This window comes from Osmia bicornis, chromosome 12 (assembly GCF_907164935.1).
Source record: "Osmia bicornis bicornis chromosome 12, iOsmBic2.1, whole genome shotgun sequence".
Taxonomy (NCBI): domain Eukaryota; kingdom Metazoa; phylum Arthropoda; class Insecta; order Hymenoptera; family Megachilidae; genus Osmia; species Osmia bicornis.
In genome coordinates, this window is record NC_060227.1 from 7,904,756 (window position 1) to 7,926,927 (window position 22,172).

Below are 22,172 nucleotides of genomic sequence, written 5' to 3' on the forward strand. Positions count from 1 at the left end.
CTTTAATGAGACAAAATTTTTACAAATTGTAATAAAAGTTATTCTTGTACAGATAATTAATACAGTTTCTGTTTTTGTTACTAATGTGTAACAATTGATCGGTATTTTTTTCACTGTTGCCATTGCTTTTTGAATAACAGGCAAGTTTTAAACTAATAAAAACAATTTAAGTAGGTACGTCTTTAGGCGGGATAAATAAGCGTAATAATTACTTTAATATTTCCCATTAATGAAATGTAGAACTTGTTGAATGATAAGACTTATTAAATAGTTATAAATATTAGATTCCCATTTTCGTAACAAAGGCAGATAACTTTGATATAAATAATATTGTAATAATTACTACTAGCTGTATGATCAAATTGCATCTACGTTCAATCAGCTTAATTGATTTCACAATCATGTTTATATCTGTAATAATTATCTAGAAAATAAATAATTCTCTATCGTTCTCTATTCCCTTCAAATACTGTTTAAGAGATAGTTGAAAGAAGTATTCATAGATTAGAAAGGAAATTTTCATTTTATAGGATTGCTTTTATTTATACATTGAACAAAGTTAATAATTACTATTATTACTTACTTTTTAGCACTTTTTAACGCATTATTCGCAAACTTTTAACATTATAAGCGGACATTCGTAAAAATAATTAACTATGTACAGATTATCTTGAGTTAACTGGTAATCCTAATATGTGGCGTCTTATCATTATTACATATTTACAATGATCTATAAACTTGGGAAGAAGCAATTTTTTGCCTCGTTAGTATCACAAAAATTTAAATCATTTAGAAATTTTTCTTTTATACTGGTGTATTAAAAATTGATATATCATGTAATAATAGAGTTTTAATAGATATATTTAAATAAACAAGAGGTTTCATAATCAAATTGCTTCTTCAGAAACAATAACAATACAATTGCCACAGTTAAATTTCTTAATTAACTGTTATACACTGGTGCAAAAAGAAATCAGCGATTAGATAAATATTTCGTTTAATAAAATGAGTTTTATAGGTTCATATACACAGCCCATAATATGCATACAAAAAAATAATGCATCAAATATTGTCTGAATTACGAGTTCGTTAATCAGCGAATAATTTACTACAGTTTCTCACAAACTGTTGCAAAGAGTTCGCATCATTAAGTTGGAACAAAAAACTATTTCTTCAAGAAAACAATTTTACAATAACATTCATGTGGTGTTAATAACAATCTCACTTATTACTACACTGCTGACTCTGGATTTTTGATAATAAAAACATACGTTAATTTTATATTTCCAACATAATTTTTATGTCATCTTCGAGACGGTTAAAAATATCGCTGTACAAAATTGCTCTTTATATTAGAATAGAATAGACATCATTGCCAATTTAACGTATACGTGGAAATTTTCCCTTCACCTTGTAATTATAAATCCATACATAATACACCTTTCTCTTTTGCATGTACAGTTGAAAACTAGATAAAATAAAACGTGTTACGAGTTGCAATAAATTACATAGAGATTTATAATTGAGTTCAGTACAATATTAAATTCATTCAGAAGCAGAAATCTTATGATAAAGACATCAGTCTTTAATTTTTTCATGTTCACAAATAATGCTCTATAGTATTCAAGTTATAATAGGTAAAATAAAATAGTAATGTTCTATTTCTGAAAAAATTGAATAGAAAAAAAAGTTTCAAAATGAGGTTCATAATAATCAACAAAATAATTGTAGTAATAAATTATAGAACATAATGAATCTTCTTTCCTTATTTTTTTTTTCTATATTAAAAAGAGGCACACGATAAGTTTAATTTACCTTAACAGAAAAAAGAAAGGAAAAATAATTTTATTAATAATGATATTACTTGTTCTCAATGATATAATTTATCTAATTACTAGTAATCAATCTTGGTCTAAGAAATTTCATCGTTTTCCATATCTGAAGTAGAAATACTATACGCTAAATAAGTACTGTTTTAATTAGGACGTAATATATATACTTAAATAAAATGTACAGTGTTTAATTCAAAACATACATTTCTTCGGATATAATCTTTCGAAATATGACTATAAACAATTTTAGTTCAGCTCTCACCTCAGTGTTTTTTTTGTAATACTTTCATTCAATAATTATGTCTACTTACTCATTGTATATATCATAATAAATATAATTATCCGTAAAGTATTAGAGCAATCTGTTAATTCTTAAAGCGCTGTTATTTCTTGGCGAGGCATTGTATGAGAATAAACCTGCTGAAAGTCTTCGACTTATTTCAAAGTGATTAGTTTGTAACATTTTAAAATGTCACAGTATGTCACGATGCCATACCCATGTTTTTTTCGTATGATCAAACCTATGCGCTAACCACTGTTGTTCGAGTAATTGATATCTATCTTGACTTAGGTATAATGGTTTTCCGCGTCTATAAAAGAATATTATGAATATAAGTATTTCTAAAAAGTAGCATTTGAAGAACATATCAACTTATCAACTAGAATTTGTAGAAATTAAATTGCTTACTTCAGATCTCTATCTTCCTCTTCAAAATCATCGAGATACAAAGATCCCCATAAACAAACTCGCCGACCCCGTATTACAACGATATAAGTTGATGTTACAACTAAATATATACCAGTACCACCTCCGCAGTCAATTGAATGCTACAAATAATCATATTATATTTGTATAATTATATTATTTAAAAGTATTTTATAGAAACATAAATGGTAACTTACTTGAACAACTTCACATACATTCATCTGTTTGCAACAGTTTTGTCTCAGACAAACAATGGCACCACATAACAAACAGATACTAATCTCTTGGGGAATCGAGTGACCTTGACGGCACTGTCGTTCATGATAATACTATAAAAAGTCAAAAAGAAAAATGATGTAAAATTCGAATAAAAACAAAATACATTTGGATTGAACTGCGTTATACGTACTGTGAAAATCTTCTCGTATTCCCTTGGAAGACTAAGTAACTTCGGTACCTGCCACGATATGTGTTGCTCCATTATCAAATTTCTAGCTACGTCACTTCGATTCAAGAAAGCCAGAAACTGGTCACACCATAAACGTGGTACCGTGAAACTTGCTTCTGAATCTTGCCAATTCAAAGCTACCGTGGAATTAAAGACATTCCAATCCATACCCTCCGACACTAATTCCAAATAATATACTAATCTCACAAATTCAGTCTGTGGTATCCTAACTAAAGGCAATGGTTCTTCGTACAAATGATAACGGAGCAATGCAGCTATTCGTAGGAATGGTAAACACATAGATTGTATCTAAAATAATACAGCGATTAAACGTAGTATCCTAAGAATAAGTTTAATTATGTTATTAATTATTTGTGCATACCTGTTGCTCGATACTATGCATTTTAATTCCTGCGTACGAATTTGACGATGATGTCGATGGTTTGTATACGATATCATCCGAACGATAGAGCGAGCTGTCGTTGAAATATTGGATTATTCTGTAGAGCATAGTTTCCGAAGACATGGGAGCGCGTTCGACATATTCTCTCCTTAAGATTGTATTTCTTTGTGCTTGCGTGAGACCACAGCTTATTTGTACTATTACCTGATAGTACAATAAGTTGTAGATTACCTTTACCACACTAGAGAAATACGCTGAAAATTAATTAAACGATGCGTTTAAGAATACGAAATCGCTAAGATCGATATATGTATAAACATTTGTGTAAATATGTACTTTGATCCATGTGCAAAGGAAGTAATAATATAAACTGTATAAGTAGAGCAGTTGGATCTCTGAGGAGTAAAGGAACTTCTTTCTCGTGTAACGTTAACGCAAGTGGAGCTGCTGGTTCGGTAGGTAGTCCAGATAATTGCTGCCAAGTATGATGTACAGGCCACACTGTCAATACTCTTGCATGCATTGCCAGAACATGAAGAAGTGCAACTGAAAAGAAAAGTATTATTGGTGAAAAATGAATTGCTTTAATTAGTGTGAAATATTTTTTAACCATGGAAACAAATGAATTTACCAATGCAATCACGTTTTGGTGTTAAAGGTATCGTCGTGGGCGGAGAGATACACAACGATCCACCACGCTGAACGAGTTCAACTTCGAAATTAGTTCGAGCTATAGAAGTTACGAAAAGGAACAAACTTTGGTGACTAGGAGAACAGTTCTTTTGTTTATACTTTAAGTATGTGCAACTCGTCATATCCTCCATGGCTTTGCCCATTGCCATGGCTAAATTCGTCGAGATCTATAAAGATATGTTAAGAATGATTTACGATACAAAATTTAAAATGAAATAACGTTTAATGAACTTACTGGATTTCGTTGTATCTCTTTCAACAAATTATTTAACTCCAAAAGTATCGTGCCAGAAGAGGCATGACGAGATTGTACAACTGCTGCACATTCTCCTAACTGCGGAGAAAGTGGAAGAAATGAGTTTGCTAACTGACGACAAAGCGGGCATAGATATTCCCCGCTATCCACTGCTAGACTTTGCTGCCTTTGTTGATTGCGAAGGGATTGTAAATATGATTTCAAACAATCTAAATGTAAATGGTGTCCACATGTTTGAACGTGAACTCCACCTTCCCACCCTAAATTGACGGATAACAGCCAGGAAGCCTGTAAAAATCCGATAGAAATTTATGCAATTTTCTTCACTATCAATCAATATAAATAACATGTATTTAAATATTTACAGTATCGAAATGACGATTTAGTTCATCCATTCTACGATCAAAATAGGCACCCCGTGTATCATCCTTTGGTATAGGAGGGTCATCGTCGGAAGTAGGTAATGGTAATCTCTCTGTTTGCTGTCGCTCATGACCAATAACACTTGTTGCCTGAACCAATACAACAAGACCCATAGGTTTATCTTCAGTACTAGGACTAGTTTGATTGCAAATAACGCAATCGTATTCCTTCTTGCTAGTCAATTTAGCTGTATTTTCTTCTTGATCCCAATCCATACTAGATACTCCTGCCTCATCTGAAAATATTTGTTTTCCTCCTATACCTTACATCCAACTTTATCTGAACATTTTTAACGCAAATTTTACCTGTTTTCATAGCTTTTTCCATGAACTGTTTTCGTTTATTGGCAAATTCAGCCATTAATTTTTGCTGCCTTTCTTTTGCCCGCCTTCGTCTCTCCTCTCTTTCCCGATGTTCCTTCTCTCGTTGCTTGTATTCACACTCTTGCATACGAGGCCATAATTTGTTTCTAGCTTCGTTTATAGCATCCTTACACATCGGATCTAAATTTGCTATTTTATTTAGTAGCTGCGCGATAAAGAATGGTCCGTCACCGATCCTACACTCTTTTGGTTCTGCAGCTGTACTACTACTGGCTTCGTTATCTGACATTCCACTTTGTTCGGGATTGTAACTATCCGGTACACCTGATAGCTGTGAATGTAATTTCAATAACAACGAAATTATACTCTCGCCCACTTTTACTGTTTGTGGTTGTAATGGGCCACCCTGAAAAAAAAAGAAAATGTGATTCACAATATTGTAAAGCACATAATGTGATGCAAATGAATGTAATAATATTACTTGTGCATCTCTCCTTTTGAAGTGTTTGTGAGAATTCGATGTAGATGGTACAATTTCTGTCGTTGTCACTCTCGAATTACTTAATCGTGAGTACGCACTTTGAGCAGCGGCTATTATTACATTACCATTACCAGCCATAACAGCGGGCCGATGAGGCGCAGGTGGTAACGCAGGTTGTCCTCCGATGTCTACGTACAATTAATTATGATTATATTACAAATATATTGTTTCTAACATACTACTTATGTTCTGTTTCAGAAGCGAAGGAGACGCGGTGCAAAGTGTTATAATTATTTAAAAAAAAAGCAACCTAACAGGCATAAAATATCATAACATCGACAAATGGGATCCAACTGTGGTTAAGGTAGTAAGATTGAGTAACATACTGTTTGGTAAAGGAGGTGATTCAAGGGCAAGGGCCATGGATTCTTCGGTGGATGGTGGCAAAGCTCTTTGTAGAGGTATTAAATCATCTTCACTATTAGCATCTGATATAGCAACGATTCCATCGTCAGGTACAATAGTCATACGATACTGGTCTATAAAAGTGGTAAAGAAAAAACAAAACCTATTTTAAAGGACATTTTTCATATGTTGAAAACTTTTAACTTGTATAGCTTTTAATAGTTTTGTTTTTAACTAACATGTTACAATGGAATGACTATTTAAATAATGTGAAGGGTAAAAACATATAACTTACCGTTTGCTTGTGGTAAACCAGGTATAGGAGAAGAGCTACGCACGATAATACCATCTAAAGATGCCAAAACTTCTAAAGAAAGTTCATCTGTTCCATCATTCAACATGAGTGAAGTTCCAACTTCAGTCATGTCTCCCGGAATTTCCCATTCAAATTCACCTAAAAAATTTAATTAAATTAAAAAAACATTTGGAACGAAAAGCAATATTATAGTAGTAAATGGTTTAGCTTACTGTCTGAGCTATTTGACTCGGATTCTTGGACTAAAATAACTTGAGATATCATTGTCCTCAGGTTCTCAGACAAATTATCACTCTTGTACCAACCAGATAAATCCATATCTTTTATTACCCGAGATGATTCATCTCTATTATACTGACACAAAGGATTCAACTAAAAAGAAGAAAATAAATAAGAAATGCAATTATAATGAATGCAGAATTTCGCAATTTGATCATAAAAATATATTATGAATTACTTACAGATTTGTCAGGTATCTCTGCAGTAACTACTGCCATTTCTAGTAAATAAATAGTCAGCGCCATTACATGTTCTGATATGTTATGTCCATACACAGCTTTATACAAAATTATTAAAATCATTGCATGAAAAACTCTAGATCTTAATACAATTCGTGGATCATCGTAGGCAGGTGAAACAGGAGCGGGGTGCCTAAATGGTGGCCATGGCGTTGCGCTATTTTTCAATTTACCTGACTGCTTTACACTGAAACGTTAAAAAATATGTGTATTTTAAAACAATGTTTTTATATTTCAACAATTATTTCTATCAATGAAATCGGCAACTGACTATTCGGTAAAACGATCCATTGACATCTGGAAATCCCCTTTTTGTGCTACTCTTAGCAAGACATGTAACGGGTCAAATAATTCCTCCCAAACACGGGGTTGAGGACCGTACATCCCCTGTTGCATATTTCCGCTAGCTTCAAGATTAGGTGCTCTGTATACTGCTACATCAGCTAATACAGCTTCAAAATCTCTATTTTGAGTACTGCCACAACGTTCTGGCATTAATTCCATTAGCTGACTGTGAGTTTTATCGCCCATACATAATAGAGTGACCATTTCTAAGCGAGACATTTCAGGATCAGATAAACCTAAAATAAAATTACGTTAATAATTGATCTTATAGTATGTCAATGATAAAGAAATGTGATGAAAAACTTACCTAGATTTGTTCTAACATTAACCAATGTAGCTAAGAATGTCAAACAACTTTCTAGCATAGGTGTCTCATGGTCTGCATCTAAGTATTCACTTTGAGATGTTCTGTATAAACAAAGGCTCATTTCTTCCTTAATGTGAAACCTAATTAAACAAAATAATCATCATTCTTGAAATATCAAAATAAAAGTATTAATCTATGAAAGGTATTAAAAAATTACTTTTCAATGACTGTTTTTAGAAAGATGTCTGGTTGTAACTTGGTTGCACAGACTTGTAGAAGATAAAGATCTGCATCTACCATAGAATTACAAAAATTACACTGTATATATGTCATTATCTGACCCTTTATTTGCAACCCATTTCGCACCCACAGTCCATTTACAATTTCATAGAAGGCCACCTAAACAGAAATCCAATTGATTAACTTAATTTCAACAATTTTTTTAAATAAATCATTTAATATATCAACGAAAGTTAAGCACTTGAAAATGCTTTCAAGGTGCATGGATTTATATTTTATAAAAAAAAAAAAAAAGAAAATTTAAATAATACTTGGTTGAAACAATTCTAACAAGTTGTTGGAATGAAAAAAATAAGTCTTAAAAAATCTGTTGATTTTTTTCAGACAATGGTCAGCTTTAAATATAAAAAAACATAAGCATTCATTTGTTATTAAAACAATATTAAACGGTGAAAGAATTAGGGTAAAGCATGAAGCATTTAAAATCTAAAATATAAAATCATCACTTAAATTGAACCATTCTGCAGATGCACGGTATTACCCCCACCACTCAGGCGACCAATCACGTCGCTGAAAGACATTCCAATCGCGGTGTGGACAGTTCGCAGCGACTATAGCATTGATGTACAAGGAGAGACATATTCAGTTTTAGAACAGTTAACGCATTGTTTTCCCCCGTGTTATTCACTCTCCAAATGTTTCCTACAAATTGTACTTTCCTCTAATACTAGTTCATATTTCCTAAATTTGTGACAGCGGATAGAGTGTTCAACAATGAAATAATAAAGGAATAGAAAATAGAAGAGCTGAATAAGTGCTACATGTGCTCAAATTTATAAATTACTTTCTACTTGGATCTGTCGTTTTTAATGAAAGAATATGTCAGGAATTAGCACGAAAGTGATATTCCTGTGTTTTTTATTTACCGTGGAACAATTTACAAGTTGTTCCGCTAAAATTGGTTACATAGATATAGTGGAACTGTTAAAGTTCGGTCAGGAAATAGCAACGGATGCTTTTGAATCGTGGGAATTAATACGTCCAAAAGATCCTGAATATGACAATAACCTACCATTCGTACATAGAATGGAAAAGGAATTAAGAAACCAAATATCAAAAGTGTCCCATAAACTCGATATGTATCAAGAAAAACTGGAATTACGTATGGATACAATTATGGTTAAACTTTTGAACGATTTACCATTACAACAAAATTTAGATCAAAGATTGAGAAAAATTGATGAACTGCTTGGTAGGATCGATGATCTTTACCACAGTTTTCAGATGTTTGTCGTGGAACCTAAAAGATACGAACGATTTACATTGGAGGATTTCGCGAAAACATGCGTTTCTTCCAGATCGGGCGCTCTTCCTGATGTTTTAAAAACCCTTCATAGATTATGTACCCCTCAAGACGACTACACCTTCAGCAAAAGCATTATCGTGTTACTGGTAAATCAGATGCAAGTAAGTAATAATACAATGTTAGCAAAATTTTATTTATCGCTTGATTATAAATCCTTTCGAATATTTTATAAATTTTTTAAATAATTTTTTTTAACGCTCTTTGACTATATTTTTAATGCACGATACCCTATCGTGTCTATTCGTGACGAAGAGGTATTAGGCGCGGGAGAATATTTTAACGATCAAGTGACATCCGACTATCTGGTTATTCAATTTACAAGCTCGACAGGAATGTATCATGATACTGCGATCGAAGTAGTGATATATTTACAACAATGCAAAATTCAATGGTATTTATTCAGGGCCGGCCCTGGGCCTAGGGCCCCCTAAGGTCCAGGGCCCCCATAAGACGATTTTGTGTCTAAAAATGCAAGAGTAATTATTACTTTTATTACAAATCTAAATTAGTTATACAATCTTTAATGTTAATTTTATAAATTTCATTTGGTATTATTCTTCTTAAATAATAATTTGAACAAAGAACGAACAATAAAATGTCCGTCAGTGACGGATTCAGTGGGGGTATACAATAGGCTCTCCCTCTCCAAACGTTAAGAAGTCTTAATTGAATTAATTATTACGCTTCTTTTTAGTTTAATAACGCTGAAACATCCGTGATACATGTTCACCTTGTGCTCGTTTATGTATCTGTTCGTATTCGAAAGGATTGTCAACATTAATGAAAAAACATTTACTTTAATTATCTATTTATTAAATTTTTATGCAGTTATATTTTCTCTCTCATGATCTTGCGAAAAATAATTATCAAAGAATCGTCGCTACACAATGTTACATGAAAGTAGAGGTTATTGAGATTTAACAAATTTTTGTTGAAAGTACGTTCATTTGAATAAACTAATCTTTATTTTTCCTTATAAATTAAACTTTTCTTTGTTTATCTAAGACGTGAAAGAAAAAATTATCTTGTTTAGACGCTACAATGCACTTTGTATAAATGGCTTAACAACGATGAGAGTAAGAATGAAGTGGAGCATGCGCAGACGCGTAACACCGTTAAAGAACGAACGATTTCATTGTAGGGAAGGGGACAGCAAAGAGTAAAATGACGGGACAGCAATACGAAATGTTCAGTTAAACCTGAGCGAAGAAGGAAAGTGTTTGTGGTGAAGTTTTCTTTCGTCTTGTTGGAAAACGCGTTTAACCGCTTTCAAAAACAAACGTAACATAATTTATAATTAGGGCAACTTCGGGTTAATTTGCGATTCGATTTCCAATCGTAGTATAATGTAAGATAAGTTACAATAATAATTTCTCGGATTTCAATTTTTGCAAATTATCATCGAGATGTTTCGACCGATCCTGTTAACCTATATACTTTGAAGCGCCACTTTCCATTCTGTACTAATGGAAAACAACGTTCAATCAATTAAAAAAATTTTTTTTATAATACTGATAAATTCTATGGTATCAATCGAATGTGCCGAGTATTTTAGAGAAAACATTTGCAAATTTTGTCCAGAGATTAATGTGATACGTTTATCCACATGTCTCTTGTAGGTAAACATAAATGATACGGTCGTTTGAAACGATATTCGATATTCGATATTTCAAAATTCAGCGTAGCTGAAATACCTTTTATCTGACATCATGTTTCGCTAAATAAATAATACGTGAATTTATGTACAAATAGAGATGGGTATATTTACCGATAACAAATTTTTTCCGAAAGAAACCGTACGTAAAAAAATACTATTTTTTATTAAAACCATTTAAATCACCGGAAGTATTAATAATTACACGCGGATATGACTCACGTATAACTTAAATGTGATTCGCTGAAAAAAAAATTGTCGCTCGAAGACGTAAATTGAAAATCTAAAAATTATAATCTTCGTAATGGTCAGTAATTCGTAATTCTCGTAATCTTTGCATGAACATATCATTTTAGTTTGATTACTGACGTATCTAGTTTTTAACGTAATCAGCACATTCGACCCTTACCATCAAGTACGTTTCGTACATAGCGAAACTATATGCATACGCGTGTGCGCACATATCACGTACACAAAGGCTGTACAACTCTGAAATGTTTTTGTTCCCGGAACTGTCAAGGACGCTTGACAAGTTACAAAGAGACAAACGTTTGAACATTGATATCTGCCGGAAATATTTTCACCTTTCATTCTTTGAGGTTAATCGCGCTCAGATAAGTTCAAAGATTTAAATTCAAACCGACCACCGTGTAAACATTTCAGATCAACCTATCCCGCAGAAGGTAATCGTTAGCCAACAATGAGTGGAATATAGTTCTCACGCTCAGTGTGTTTAAACACGACCAAGGACAAACATAAATACAATTTGACGGATAGAGAAAAATCAAAATGAAGGAAACCGAAATTGCGATATGCTTGATATTAGTCTTTACAATACGGGGGGCGCTAAACGCTAAACCAGGCATCACGCTGATCGATCAAACGAGGAACGAATTATTGAAACACGGAAATGATCTAGAAAAAGATTTATTTGATCCAAGGTTTGACGTGTACGTAGGGCACGAGGAATTGAAGTATTTGAATCTGATAAAGAGTGAGAAAACCTTCGGCGACAAGTTGGAAGAAAAGTTTCCAAATAGCGGTTATGAATATTTAACTCCGTTAAGTTCCGTTTGGTTGTGGGCTAGAACTGAAAACGAGTTGAGAGAAATTGACGGGCTGTATAATGTTTTCCGTCAGATGCAACACGAGATTATCGATAAAAATGCTTATCTGGATCTGCAAAAGTTGGCCGATTTCTCGGAAACTATTTTGCATGATCCGAACGCGTCCATGTTGCGTTCGCTCGCTCGTATAGCTGACTTCATAGTGCATGATAAATTGTTCGTTTCGTCCTATCAGGTACAACGTAGCATTGTAGCGAACATTCTTTGATAATTAATGTAAAAAAATTTGTCAATAATTAATTTCCTCATTATCTGATTCGATTTTCTATTTGTAGCAAGCAGCCTCTCAAATTTGTAATGAAAATCAGTCGCTTCAACAGTTACTCTATAATTTGTATACCACTATAACTCTGACAGAAATCAAAGGCTACAGTATGATTCAATTCTCTTATATGCTATTGAGACTTTATAATCCAGGTATGGTGGATAAATTAATTTCTATAAACTATCAATTGTTCCTTATTTCAATTTTATAAATTTATTGCAGGTTCCAACTTCACTGAAGAAATGGCACTGGTCAGACAGCAATATGAAACGAGAACATCGGAGACCATGAGGGCCGTGAAAACGGCCATGGCATTTGCACCCAAAGATGTCTGGAGATGCGACGCGAGAATCCCTAAATTAGGTAGAATCAATGTTTTGTAATGTCACCAAGAAGCGTAAGTGAAATTAAACGATCGTTCCAGATGAAACGTATACCCAACTAAATCAGCTATTCCAAGGATACATTGTAAACGAGGTAGACCTGAATAAAGACTCAACGTGTAGGGAGAACTGCGGCTATTACACGTACACCAAAGTGTATGGATGTTTTAAGAATCAATTTTGCACCGAACAACGCAAATGTAATGGTAAAATAGTGAACTGCGAGTACATAGATTCAGACATGTGGATTTGCCCATCGGTAGATTGAATTTTTCTATACTTTTGAAATGATTGTAAGAACATTGTTGAATATGATAAAACGTTTCCAGGCACGTAACAGCGATAGAAGATACGAGTACATAGAATATGAAAACGGTAAGGTATTCGGAGATAAGAAAACTTGCACCAATCCTAAAACAAAAGTGGATAGCTGGTGGCGTTGGTTGTTCTGGCATTGCAGCTACTGCTTTTGTTACTGCGATGATAATACTCCTAAATCTGATCGATACTTCAGTTTGCGGACTGTTATATCCGACGTGGCCAACAACAAGTAAATGATAAACATTTCATACGGTTCAGCGAAAATCATTATTTCTATATAACAATATATTATTCGTTACAGAATTGTAACAGGACTTAGACTGAAGAAAGTAAATCAGATAATACATATGCAGATACAAGAGGGTGAATTGATGCCATTAGGAGGCATTAACAAAACTAGTGTACAATGGAAACCAATTGACATATTTTCTATATTGGATAGTAACGTGAAAAAAGATATTGATTACCATACCATATCGTGGGAAAAAAGAGGTTTGGATCTAGATGATTTAGAAGCAGGAGATTATTATCTCTTAACAGGTATACTTGTTTGAAGAACCATACTTTTTCATGTATTTTGCGGAAATGACAATAATAATTATTTCTCAGGCGTCAAGTTTAGAACACTTGGCTCGCGGTTGAATTTAGAAATAAGACTCACTCCATTCAATTTTACAACGGGGAAACTAATAGATCCATTGGGAAGAAGTTTCTGGATCACCAACGATGTAACTGAGAGGTAGAATTTGTTCAGTTTTCGTAACGTTTTTTTATAGGATTTGTCGCTATCAACTGTTTTTATTATTTACAGAGAGGAACTGAAATTAGTAAAGCCTGATATCCCAACTCGCCAAGCTTTACTAGCAATGCCAGATTCAAAAACAGATCAGTATGTGAATTTCGCGCCAAGCGATCGTGCAAGCGATGCTGCACAAAACACAATACCATTCCTTGATGTTCAACCGATAGAACCAAATCCACCCGTCCCATTAATGGGTGCCGGAATTTTCCATAAAGGTAGACCGGGATCGGGTGGATACGTAGGGATGAAAGTGATCACATATGATTTCACTAAACATTTACAAGCCGATTTAATCCCTGCACCACCCATTATTAATACTCCAAATGAAATAAAAGCAGTATGAATTTTAGCTGTATACGGGTAACACTACTATAGATCGTAGAATTTTTTTTATGTTATTTCTATTTTCATATATGTCTTTCGATTAATTTATGTTCAATGATCGTTTCTTTAAATTTGCACCTCTATTATAATTAATCATTTCAGTGATAATTTTGTTCCCTTTTCAGACTATCTGACCAACGACACTAATTTTTTGTGCCATTTTTACCACCTATGTTTATGTAATTTTTGAACAAAATTTCATTAAAACTGAAATCTTGTTGATGTCTTTGCATAGTTTCCCTGAACCAAACTTGTTTTTCAAGATCCCCTTATAATGATACTCATTAATTTGTAAAAAGTTGATAAAAACAATTTATAAAATGATATAATTTTTCTTTTGATATACGCTTGGCATTTAGTTAATAGATGCTCTCAAATCCTGTGATCTACTATTAATCACGTGGTGAACAAAAATTTTCATATATGAAAATTTAAGTTAATGCGTTAAATATTCGTACAGATTAGAAAAATATACTCACCTGAACTCGCAAAGGATGCATCATCAGAAGGTGTAACATATCGGTTGGTGGTAATAAATCGTTAAGTACAGCCCCTTGTTGACGCACTGCTTGACACATAAAAACAGCGAAGTACCGATGAAGTGGAAGATGAAACGACACTTGTAAACTATCATTCTATAACCGAACAAAATAGAGATATGTTTTAACAGATGAGAAAAAATTATTTCAATATCGAATCAACATGTTTACATACCACATTTGGATGAGTGAAATTTATAGCATCTAACCAATCTTGTAACGCCGTGAGACAAAATGTAAGAACCCGACGAGTGAAAGTTGCACTTTCAGGTCCACGCAAATGGGAGACTAAAGCCCACATCGGATATGCACTAGCCTCTAACTCGGCACTGAACGCCGCATAGTATGTGTTAGACTCGTACTCAACGTGTTGGCTTAGTTCTCGCTGATTCACATTCATTCCTATGATAAATGTAAAAAAACAGCGATAGAAATATATTTATACGTTACAATTATATTTAATAAAACGTAAAGAATACCTTGAAACATAGACAGGAAGTCAAACCACATTTCTAGAAGTGTATCATCGCTCATAAACCTAACAGCTATAGGCTTATGCGAAAGAACATTATTTAAGTCTGATACAATTGGCCAATAACAATGTTCCTTCATCACTTGTCGTTCACAGTCTACTACATAGTGAAAATTTTTATCTGGATCTAAACGGAAAATAAATTTGTATTTAATTTCATGCAATGTATTCTCTTGTTTTAAAGTTATCAGAATACGTACCATGTAAAGTATTCTGAATTAATATCTTACTCATCATGTACTTTAATGCAATAACCATGACGTGAAGCAATTTTAATTGATCCACCATTCTTAGCGCTAGACTTTCGTTACTAAATAGCTGAAATTTAAAATGTAAATATATGAAACAGATTTTCTTTGTACTATCGAAAAAACATCCGGCATGTTAACAGTACTTACCTGTACACTGACATGAACTATTTTATTACTCAAAGTATCAGGATCTGGTGAACGTTCAAGCATCATTGAAATTCTACTATAATGCAATACGAATGCACGAGTAAGTGCTTCTTTATAATCTGGATCTGGTAACATATTTAACAGTAGGCAAACTAATTTTTGTGGAAATTCATAAGCAACTGTCCAGAACATTAATTCTTCTAGGAAAGTAGTATGTTCTAAGTTCTCTTGTAACGATGCACATTCTGAAATATAGTTTGATTAAATGTTTATTTTATTACGATTACAGGGCGAGTAGCAAGACAACAACCTTTACCTTTATATTCATCGGGTGGTTCTGGATTTGGTAAAGATTTCATTGCATCTTGATATATTTGATTGCTATCCTGACAATAACTATCATACTCTGGCTGTCCAGTTGAAATAGTAGGATCCATAAGGCGTCTATACTTCTGTGGATTTGTAAGCGCCGATGTCATGACATGCCTCATCAATGCACCCATCTTATTTAAATCAAGAAGCATGGTTAAATATCCGTCTGCATTTTGGATAACAACCCTAAAGTCTGAGCCACCTGCTTTACTGTAATTCCAAATTATTTTTCATGGGTAATACATTTCTTATTATATGTTTATAACGAAATAAAGAAATATTTAACGTACCAATTTTCGCGTAAATGTTGAATAAGTCGAAGAATTATTCTAGGCATCATTACTTCTGCTACACACATCAAATCTGAAGGTGCAGTCGACTTATCTACAGCAGCTTTTGGGCCGTGTCTATCACAAAATCTATAAAAGTAATCGCGTTAAATCATCCTTCTAGGAATGAAAATAATTTCATTTGAACAGTGTATTAGAACTCTTACCCTATTTCTTTCATAACAGATGCATCACCGCAATCGCATGCACCTCCTGCTTGGCTGAGAAACATGTTGAAGTCATGGCTATAATGATTGCCCTTTTTAAAGCATTCAGTACATAAAGACATGCATGGTGATATACCACAAGTACGACAACGGTAAGCTACAAAATTTGGTGTCCAAACTAGTCCACATGTTGTAGCATTGTCATACATTCTTACTGAAATATTTACAAATGTTCACTTTAATAATTAAAAAAAAATACAGTTAATGTATACATATTTTAAACTTATAAAAAATGGTAATCAAATTCTATTCAATTATACTATTCTTCAAATTGTCATTAATACTTTAAACAGTTTTATTTTAGAAATTCAATATACTTGCTATATTCCATGAATGTTATTGCTTTAAATGTTAAACATCTAGCATAGTTACATTTTCATATCTATTATAGTTCATATGAACGTATATTTATTGTACAATCTTACTGATGCCAAATACGCAAATCACATTATACTTATATCGTGAACTTTAAAACAATAATCATATTAAAGTACTTTATTTGTAAGAAATGAGTATTAGTTGAATCACATATAGTAACAACTAACATCTTGTTTCTATATTATATTCATTCATTTCAATTATAAATTTAAAATAATCATATCGCTTCAAATACTGTTTAACAACTGCAATGTTTAAATACAATTATATTTACAAGAATATCTATTTATATGTACACACGTACATATGATATACGTGTCATGAATGATACTTGCGAACAGCAATGCAGGCAAGTAAATAAACTTAACATATCCACTTTATTATGCAATGTAAAGTGTATTTAATATTAATAAAACATGTTAATAATTATTGAACGTATGAATAATATACAATTGGTAACAAAAACATAAGCAACATAACATGTAATATGTAAAAATTCTTTCAGTTTCTAGATTTAATGAGAAGAAAATTTATGTAGTACCTGTGTTGGAAAATTCATCTGGCGTACGACCACCAGCCATTAACCACTTACACCAGTCAATGGTCTCCCAGTCGTCGATCGCTTTACTAGGATTTAAAAGAACATCCAATAGTTCAGTAAGAGGTTCTGGGCAGCCACTGTCAAGGGGTAATTTGCTACATTCTGCATGAATATAAGCAGCTGCATCACGTTTGCCCTTGTTCATCAGTGATTGAACTGAGCTGTTAGAAGTTGAGGCCATCGCGAAAAATTGACCTCGCACAGCGAGGATAACGCTGATTTTAATACGTGTTGTGGTATCCTCTAAGGGCCACTTCGACAAACTTCGATTAACTTTAATCAACTATTAACTCGATCAGCAGAGTGGCCAACAGCAGAACTTTTAACTATGCCGTTCTTAACATATCAGCGCCATCCTGAAGACGACGTATGAAGCTGGGTATTCTATAAGCGAACGAACAGGGAGGAAATATATGTTGGTGCTTGTCTACCGAATTAATGGTACCCTGCTTCGCGTACCCCCTTCAGGATGGCGCCAATATGCTAAGAACGGTAAAGCTAAAAATTTTGCTGTTGGCTATTCTGCTGATCGAGTTATTAGTTAATCTAACAATGTCGATGTGACTCTACGACGATAAGTTAACAGTTGTTGCGAACCTCGCTTGTATGTATGTGTGTGATATCATGTGAATTTAGCCGCAAGCTTGTAATCACTAGCGCTGAATGAAATGTAATATGGCGACAATGCCATAAGAGTATGACTGCAGCATGTCTGCATTATGTTATATCAATGCTCATAAATTAAGAGCCAAAATTCAAAGGAATGTACAAACAATAGATAAGATATTGTAAAACTCTCAACACGGGTGATCGTGCTGGGAGAGAGTTGGAAATCCGGAGAAATAAGACTATCACACTTGAAATTTTTAAAGAGCTAATTTATTGCGGGCTGTATCTAATTCGTTACTCGTAACAAAAATCATGTTGGTTCTTGAAACTGTCGAAGTCTCTTCGACATCCTGTTTATTTACAGAGGGTCGTAAATTCTCTTAAGGGTTGCCTTGGCTCGCTAGCGCGAGACCTTTTGTTATCTTACGTTTTCTCTGGATCCCACGCTTTCTCTTAGCACGTGTGCACAGAATCGTTCTCGAGTCTTGGCGGAGCACCACCATCTTCCGCTCGCCCAAGGGTGGACCGAAGCCAGGGAGAGGGACGGCCTCCGGACAGGGATGGGCCCCACCACCATTGGACCAGGGATGATCCTGAGGGAGGATTTAGGATCCAGCGAGGAGGGGATGGCAGCCAACTTCGATCGAGGATCTTCACCGCCAAGCTCAGAATGATTCAAAGCTTCAACCCGACTTGAGTCAAATTGAATAAAATACAAACTATTAATTTTTACCTTAAAAATAAAGTGTACTTTATTAAAACCCGCGCCGCGAGCAGAGTGCTTTAGCGCTCCACGGGCACCTTACCCACGTAGTAAAGATCCAAAAATCCCTAGACACCTGAAATCCACGCGTAATACATCCCTGCATCCCTTACATCTCTGCATTCCTTACATCCACGCATCCCTTATATCCCTGCATTCCTTACATCCCTGCATTCCTTACATCCCTGTATTCCTTACATCCACGCATCCCTTATATCCCTGTATTCCTTACATCACTGCATTCCTTACATCCCCGCATTCCTTACATCCCTGCATCCCTTACATCCCTGTATTCCTTACATCCCCGCATTCCTTACATCCCTGCATCCCTTACATCCCTGCATCCCTCACATCCCTGCATTCCTTACATCCCTACATCCCTTACATCCTTGCATTCCTTACATCCCTGCATCCCTTTTGTAAGCATCTCATTATAGCGCCATCTGGTTTCGAAAAAAGGAACTAAAGCTTGGCAAAATTTGGGCCCTCTAGCGGGAAAAATGCGAACTAAAATTTCGACGTCGGATCAGCGCCATCTGGTTTCGGAAAAAGGAACTAAAGTTTGCAGAAATTTTGGCCCTCTAGCGGGAAAAATGTGAACTAAAATCTCGATGTCGGATCAGCGCCATCTGGTTTTGAAAAAAGGAACTAAAGCTTGCCGAAATTTTGGCCCTCTAGCGGGAAAAATGTGAACTAAAATCTCGATGTCGGATTAGCGCCATCTGGTTTCGAAAAAAGGAACTAAAGTTTGCCGAAATTTTGGCCCTCTAGCGGGAAAAATGTGAACTAAAATCTCGATGTCGGATTAGCGCCATCTGGTTTCGAAAAAAGGAACTAAAGCTTGCCGAAATTTTGGCCCTCTAGCGGGAAAAATGTGAACTAAAATCTCGACGTTGAATCAGCGCCATCTGGCGGCAAAAAAAGGAATTAAATTTTGCAAAAATTTAAATTTAAAATTATTTTAAATACTTACCTTTACTTACCTTTACTCAAACCAGTGGCCATAAGTATTTTATTTATAATATATTTATTATAAGGGTTGAAAGGATACAAGAGATGTAGGGAGAATTCAGGAGTGTAAGGGATACAGAGATATAAAGTGTACAGAGATGTAAGGGATGCCGAGGTATAAGGAATGCCGGCATATACGAAATGCAGGAATATAGGGAATGTAGTGATATAAGTGATACAGGGATGATAAGGATGCAGTAACAAAGGGTTGGGCCTGGTGAGGCCCTTCAAGACAAAAAAATAATAAATAACTCGAAAGGTTGAGCCGAGGCCCATAAGTGAAATTGTAACAGATTAATTCCCCGTGCATAGCACGGGGCGTTCCACTAGTATAAATAACTGAGAAACGATGTTAAGTACATTGAATAACTAAAATAATAGAAGAATATAAGTCAATTAAATAAATAGCTGAGAAAAGAAATTATGAGCATTAAATGAATAACTCGGAAAGGAAATTGGGTGAATTAAATAATAACTGAGGAGTTGCTTTTTTAAAATGATTTATTTACCAAAGCGCGTGAAGTGAATACAAGTTTGTCTTGCAATTATTTTAATAATATTTCGGTCTTGTACTAGTTTTAATTATTTTATCAAAAATAGAGTCAGAGGGAGTCAAAATGATGTCTTTTCAGTAGCCTATGCGAGGTGTGGTTAAAGAAGGACTTGTGTTGTATCATACATACATACATACATACATACATACATACATACAATATAGGCACGATTGTCATACCGACTGTCTTCCATACATGTAGTCCTAACTGCGCCTGGGGGTGTCTGGGAACCCAAAATCATGACCTCTCGAGTACAAAGGCAGGTCCAGTCTTCTTGTATTTATAGTCACTGGACATGACATGCAAAGAATGTTTTATAGAATTTTCATGAATCTGTTAAACTTCGTTTTTAGGGGACCAAAAATTAACGGGTCCAAAATATGTGTTCTTGTAGTTTTTTATCTGAAAAGTCCGAAAATACAAGTTAAAAGTTTCGGAAACCAATAGTTTAAAAGATACGAGTTTATAAAAATGTGTATATGTACTTGGCGTACTTTGACAGGTCAGTACGATGCCATATTGACTCTTCCCCGCATCCAATCCTTTGTTTGGTTCCTATCAGTTCCTATCAAATCCGAGGCGATATTGTTTATAAAAAAAAACTTAACCTTAGGTATACCGGGTTTAGGCCACCACTTATATAATTTTGTTTTACCGACGGCGACTCCACTGATTGGAAAATATGGCATCGTACTGATCTGTCAAAGTACGCCAAGTACATACACACATATTCATGTACTCGTATCTTTTAAACTATTGCTTTCCTAAACTTTTAACTTGCATTTTCGGACTTTTCAGGTCAAAAACTACAAGATTTTATAATTTTTAACCAAAAATTTGTGGTCCCCTAAGACGAAGTTTAGTCCTAATGTCGGTTGTGTTGTCTATATATAAATAATGGTGGTTTTTTTTAAATACAAGTTTGTCAACCAATTATTTTAAGAATTTTTCGGTCTTGTGAAAAAAAGAGGGTGGTAAGACAAGCACGACTGTCATACCAACTGTGCTTTGTATGTATGTATATGGATATATGTATGTACTTATATGTGGCCTTCTCCCATGCATTTTTAGCATTCTTACTTTCCTGAGGATCGCCTCCAGCAGTGACTATCTATAGTCAATGCCTCCAGGAAGGGGAACCTTATGGTGAACTCGGAACCCGCGAATGGAACCCGGATCATCGCCATTTTCTCTAGGGAAGCCTATTTAGTTTCTCTACCCACCTTTAGATAGCACCACTAACGCTGTTTTAAAAGACGCATAGATATGCCATTCAAAAGTGTATAAAAATAACGATTGCACAACACTTTCACCTTATTACAATAATTGTTTTGCAATAACATGATATCTTTCCCTATTATTACTTTCTTCTGTTACAATTATCATTGTGAGAGCTGAAAGGAGTAGAACTAGAACGTCGTTGATACTGACGATGAGTGAAAAACAAAAGAATGAAAATAGAAATAGATAATGGAACAAATAATTTGTTAGGGATCGATTTCTGTATACCTCTCCTTACTAAATTATTTGCCAGACATGCAACAAAACTTTTTGCCCTTTCTCTTATTCTGGTAATGTTCAGTTTTAATGCTGATAAAGCTATAAACGTAAAAGAAGTGCGTGCAATTCATTTATCAACTTCGGAATGCTATCGCAAAAAGACATGGAAAAAGGAATATCCTGTTTGTGATTAAAGATAACATATGTGTACCTAGAGAGCATTCGTCGAATATAAAGAGCATGGAATTTTAGAGAATGATTATGTATTGGTCGATGCTGTTTAACTATGGTAGCCAATCGTTTCTAAGTGCTTGCTAAATCGGTCGTTCCATTCGCTTGTTTCGCAATCCAATGATTAGGG

General features: G+C 34.3%; 2 protein-coding genes across 8 annotated transcripts; one reads left to right on the plus strand and one right to left on the minus strand.

Annotated features, from left to right (window-relative positions):
* Nucleotides 1-516: 516 nt before the first annotated feature.
* LOC114880334 (E3 ubiquitin-protein ligase Ubr3) lies at nucleotides 517-18,035 on the minus strand. Of its 5 annotated transcripts, none has more exons than XM_029196230.2 (27): nucleotides 17,315-18,035; nucleotides 16,336-16,549; nucleotides 16,130-16,258; nucleotides 15,778-16,049; nucleotides 15,468-15,712; nucleotides 15,270-15,387; nucleotides 15,017-15,196; nucleotides 14,713-14,939; nucleotides 14,478-14,633; nucleotides 7,674-7,855; nucleotides 7,457-7,596; nucleotides 7,076-7,385; nucleotides 6,748-6,991; nucleotides 6,499-6,658; nucleotides 6,266-6,424; nucleotides 5,952-6,104; nucleotides 5,566-5,753; nucleotides 5,067-5,490; nucleotides 4,704-5,017; nucleotides 4,318-4,626; nucleotides 4,021-4,249; nucleotides 3,726-3,935; nucleotides 3,369-3,643; nucleotides 2,948-3,295; nucleotides 2,736-2,867; nucleotides 2,521-2,660; nucleotides 517-2,422 (listed from the first exon to the last, which is right to left on the minus strand). In XM_029196230.2, exons 1-27 carry the CDS (start codon nucleotides 17,553-17,555, stop codon nucleotides 2,305-2,307), a joined length of 5,817 nt encoding a protein of 1,938 aa, XP_029052063.1. In that variant the 5' UTR covers nucleotides 17,556-18,035; the 3' UTR covers nucleotides 517-2,304. The 5 variants fall into 5 exon arrangements, with proteins under 5 accessions (XP_029052063.1, XP_029052066.1, XP_029052064.1 ...); XM_029196233.2 differs by having other exon boundaries at nucleotides 4,704-4,996; nucleotides 15,784-16,049; nucleotides 17,315-18,034; XM_029196231.2 differs by having other exon boundaries at nucleotides 15,784-16,049; nucleotides 17,315-18,034.
* LOC114880335 lies at nucleotides 8,319-14,322 on the plus strand. Of its 3 annotated transcripts, none has more exons than XM_029196237.2 (9): nucleotides 10,226-10,410; nucleotides 11,380-12,018; nucleotides 12,119-12,260; nucleotides 12,331-12,471; nucleotides 12,533-12,750; nucleotides 12,821-13,041; nucleotides 13,114-13,352; nucleotides 13,422-13,551; nucleotides 13,624-14,322. In XM_029196237.2, exons 2-9 carry the CDS (start codon nucleotides 11,506-11,508, stop codon nucleotides 13,955-13,957), a joined length of 1,938 nt encoding a protein of 645 aa, XP_029052070.1. In that variant the 5' UTR covers nucleotides 10,226-10,410; nucleotides 11,380-11,505; the 3' UTR covers nucleotides 13,958-14,322. The 3 variants fall into 3 exon arrangements, with proteins under 3 accessions (XP_029052069.1, XP_029052070.1, XP_029052071.1); XM_029196238.2 differs by having other exon boundaries at nucleotides 10,226-10,343; XM_029196236.2 differs by lacking the exons at nucleotides 10,226-10,410; nucleotides 11,380-12,018 and adding an exon at nucleotides 8,319-9,163.
* Nucleotides 18,036-22,172: the final 4,137 nt, after the last annotated feature.

Excerpts from the sequence above, each read along its gene's own strand:
- LOC114880335 (XM_029196236.2), top strand. The coding sequence starts at position 8,576 with ATGTCAGGAATTAGCACGAAAGTGATATTCCTGTGTTTTTTATTTACC. Across the intron at positions 9,164-12,118 it reads TACTGGTAAATCAGATGCAA|CAAGCAGCCTCTCAAATTTG; the intron begins GTAAGTAATAAT and ends TTCTATTTGTAG. Across the intron at positions 12,472-12,532 it reads CGCGAGAATCCCTAAATTAG|ATGAAACGTATACCCAACTA; the intron begins GTAGAATCAATG and ends CGATCGTTCCAG.
- LOC114880334 (XM_029196230.2), bottom strand. The coding sequence starts at position 17,555 with ATGGCCTCAACTTCTAACAGCTCAGTTCAATCACTGATGAACAAGGGC. Across the intron at positions 15,713-15,777 it reads CGATGAATATAAAGGTAAAG|AATGTGCATCGTTACAAGAG; the intron begins GTTGTTGTCTTG and ends ACTATATTTCAG. Across the intron at positions 3,296-3,368 it reads TGCATAGTATCGAGCAACAG|ATACAATCTATGTGTTTACC; the intron begins GTATGCACAAAT and ends GTATTATTTTAG.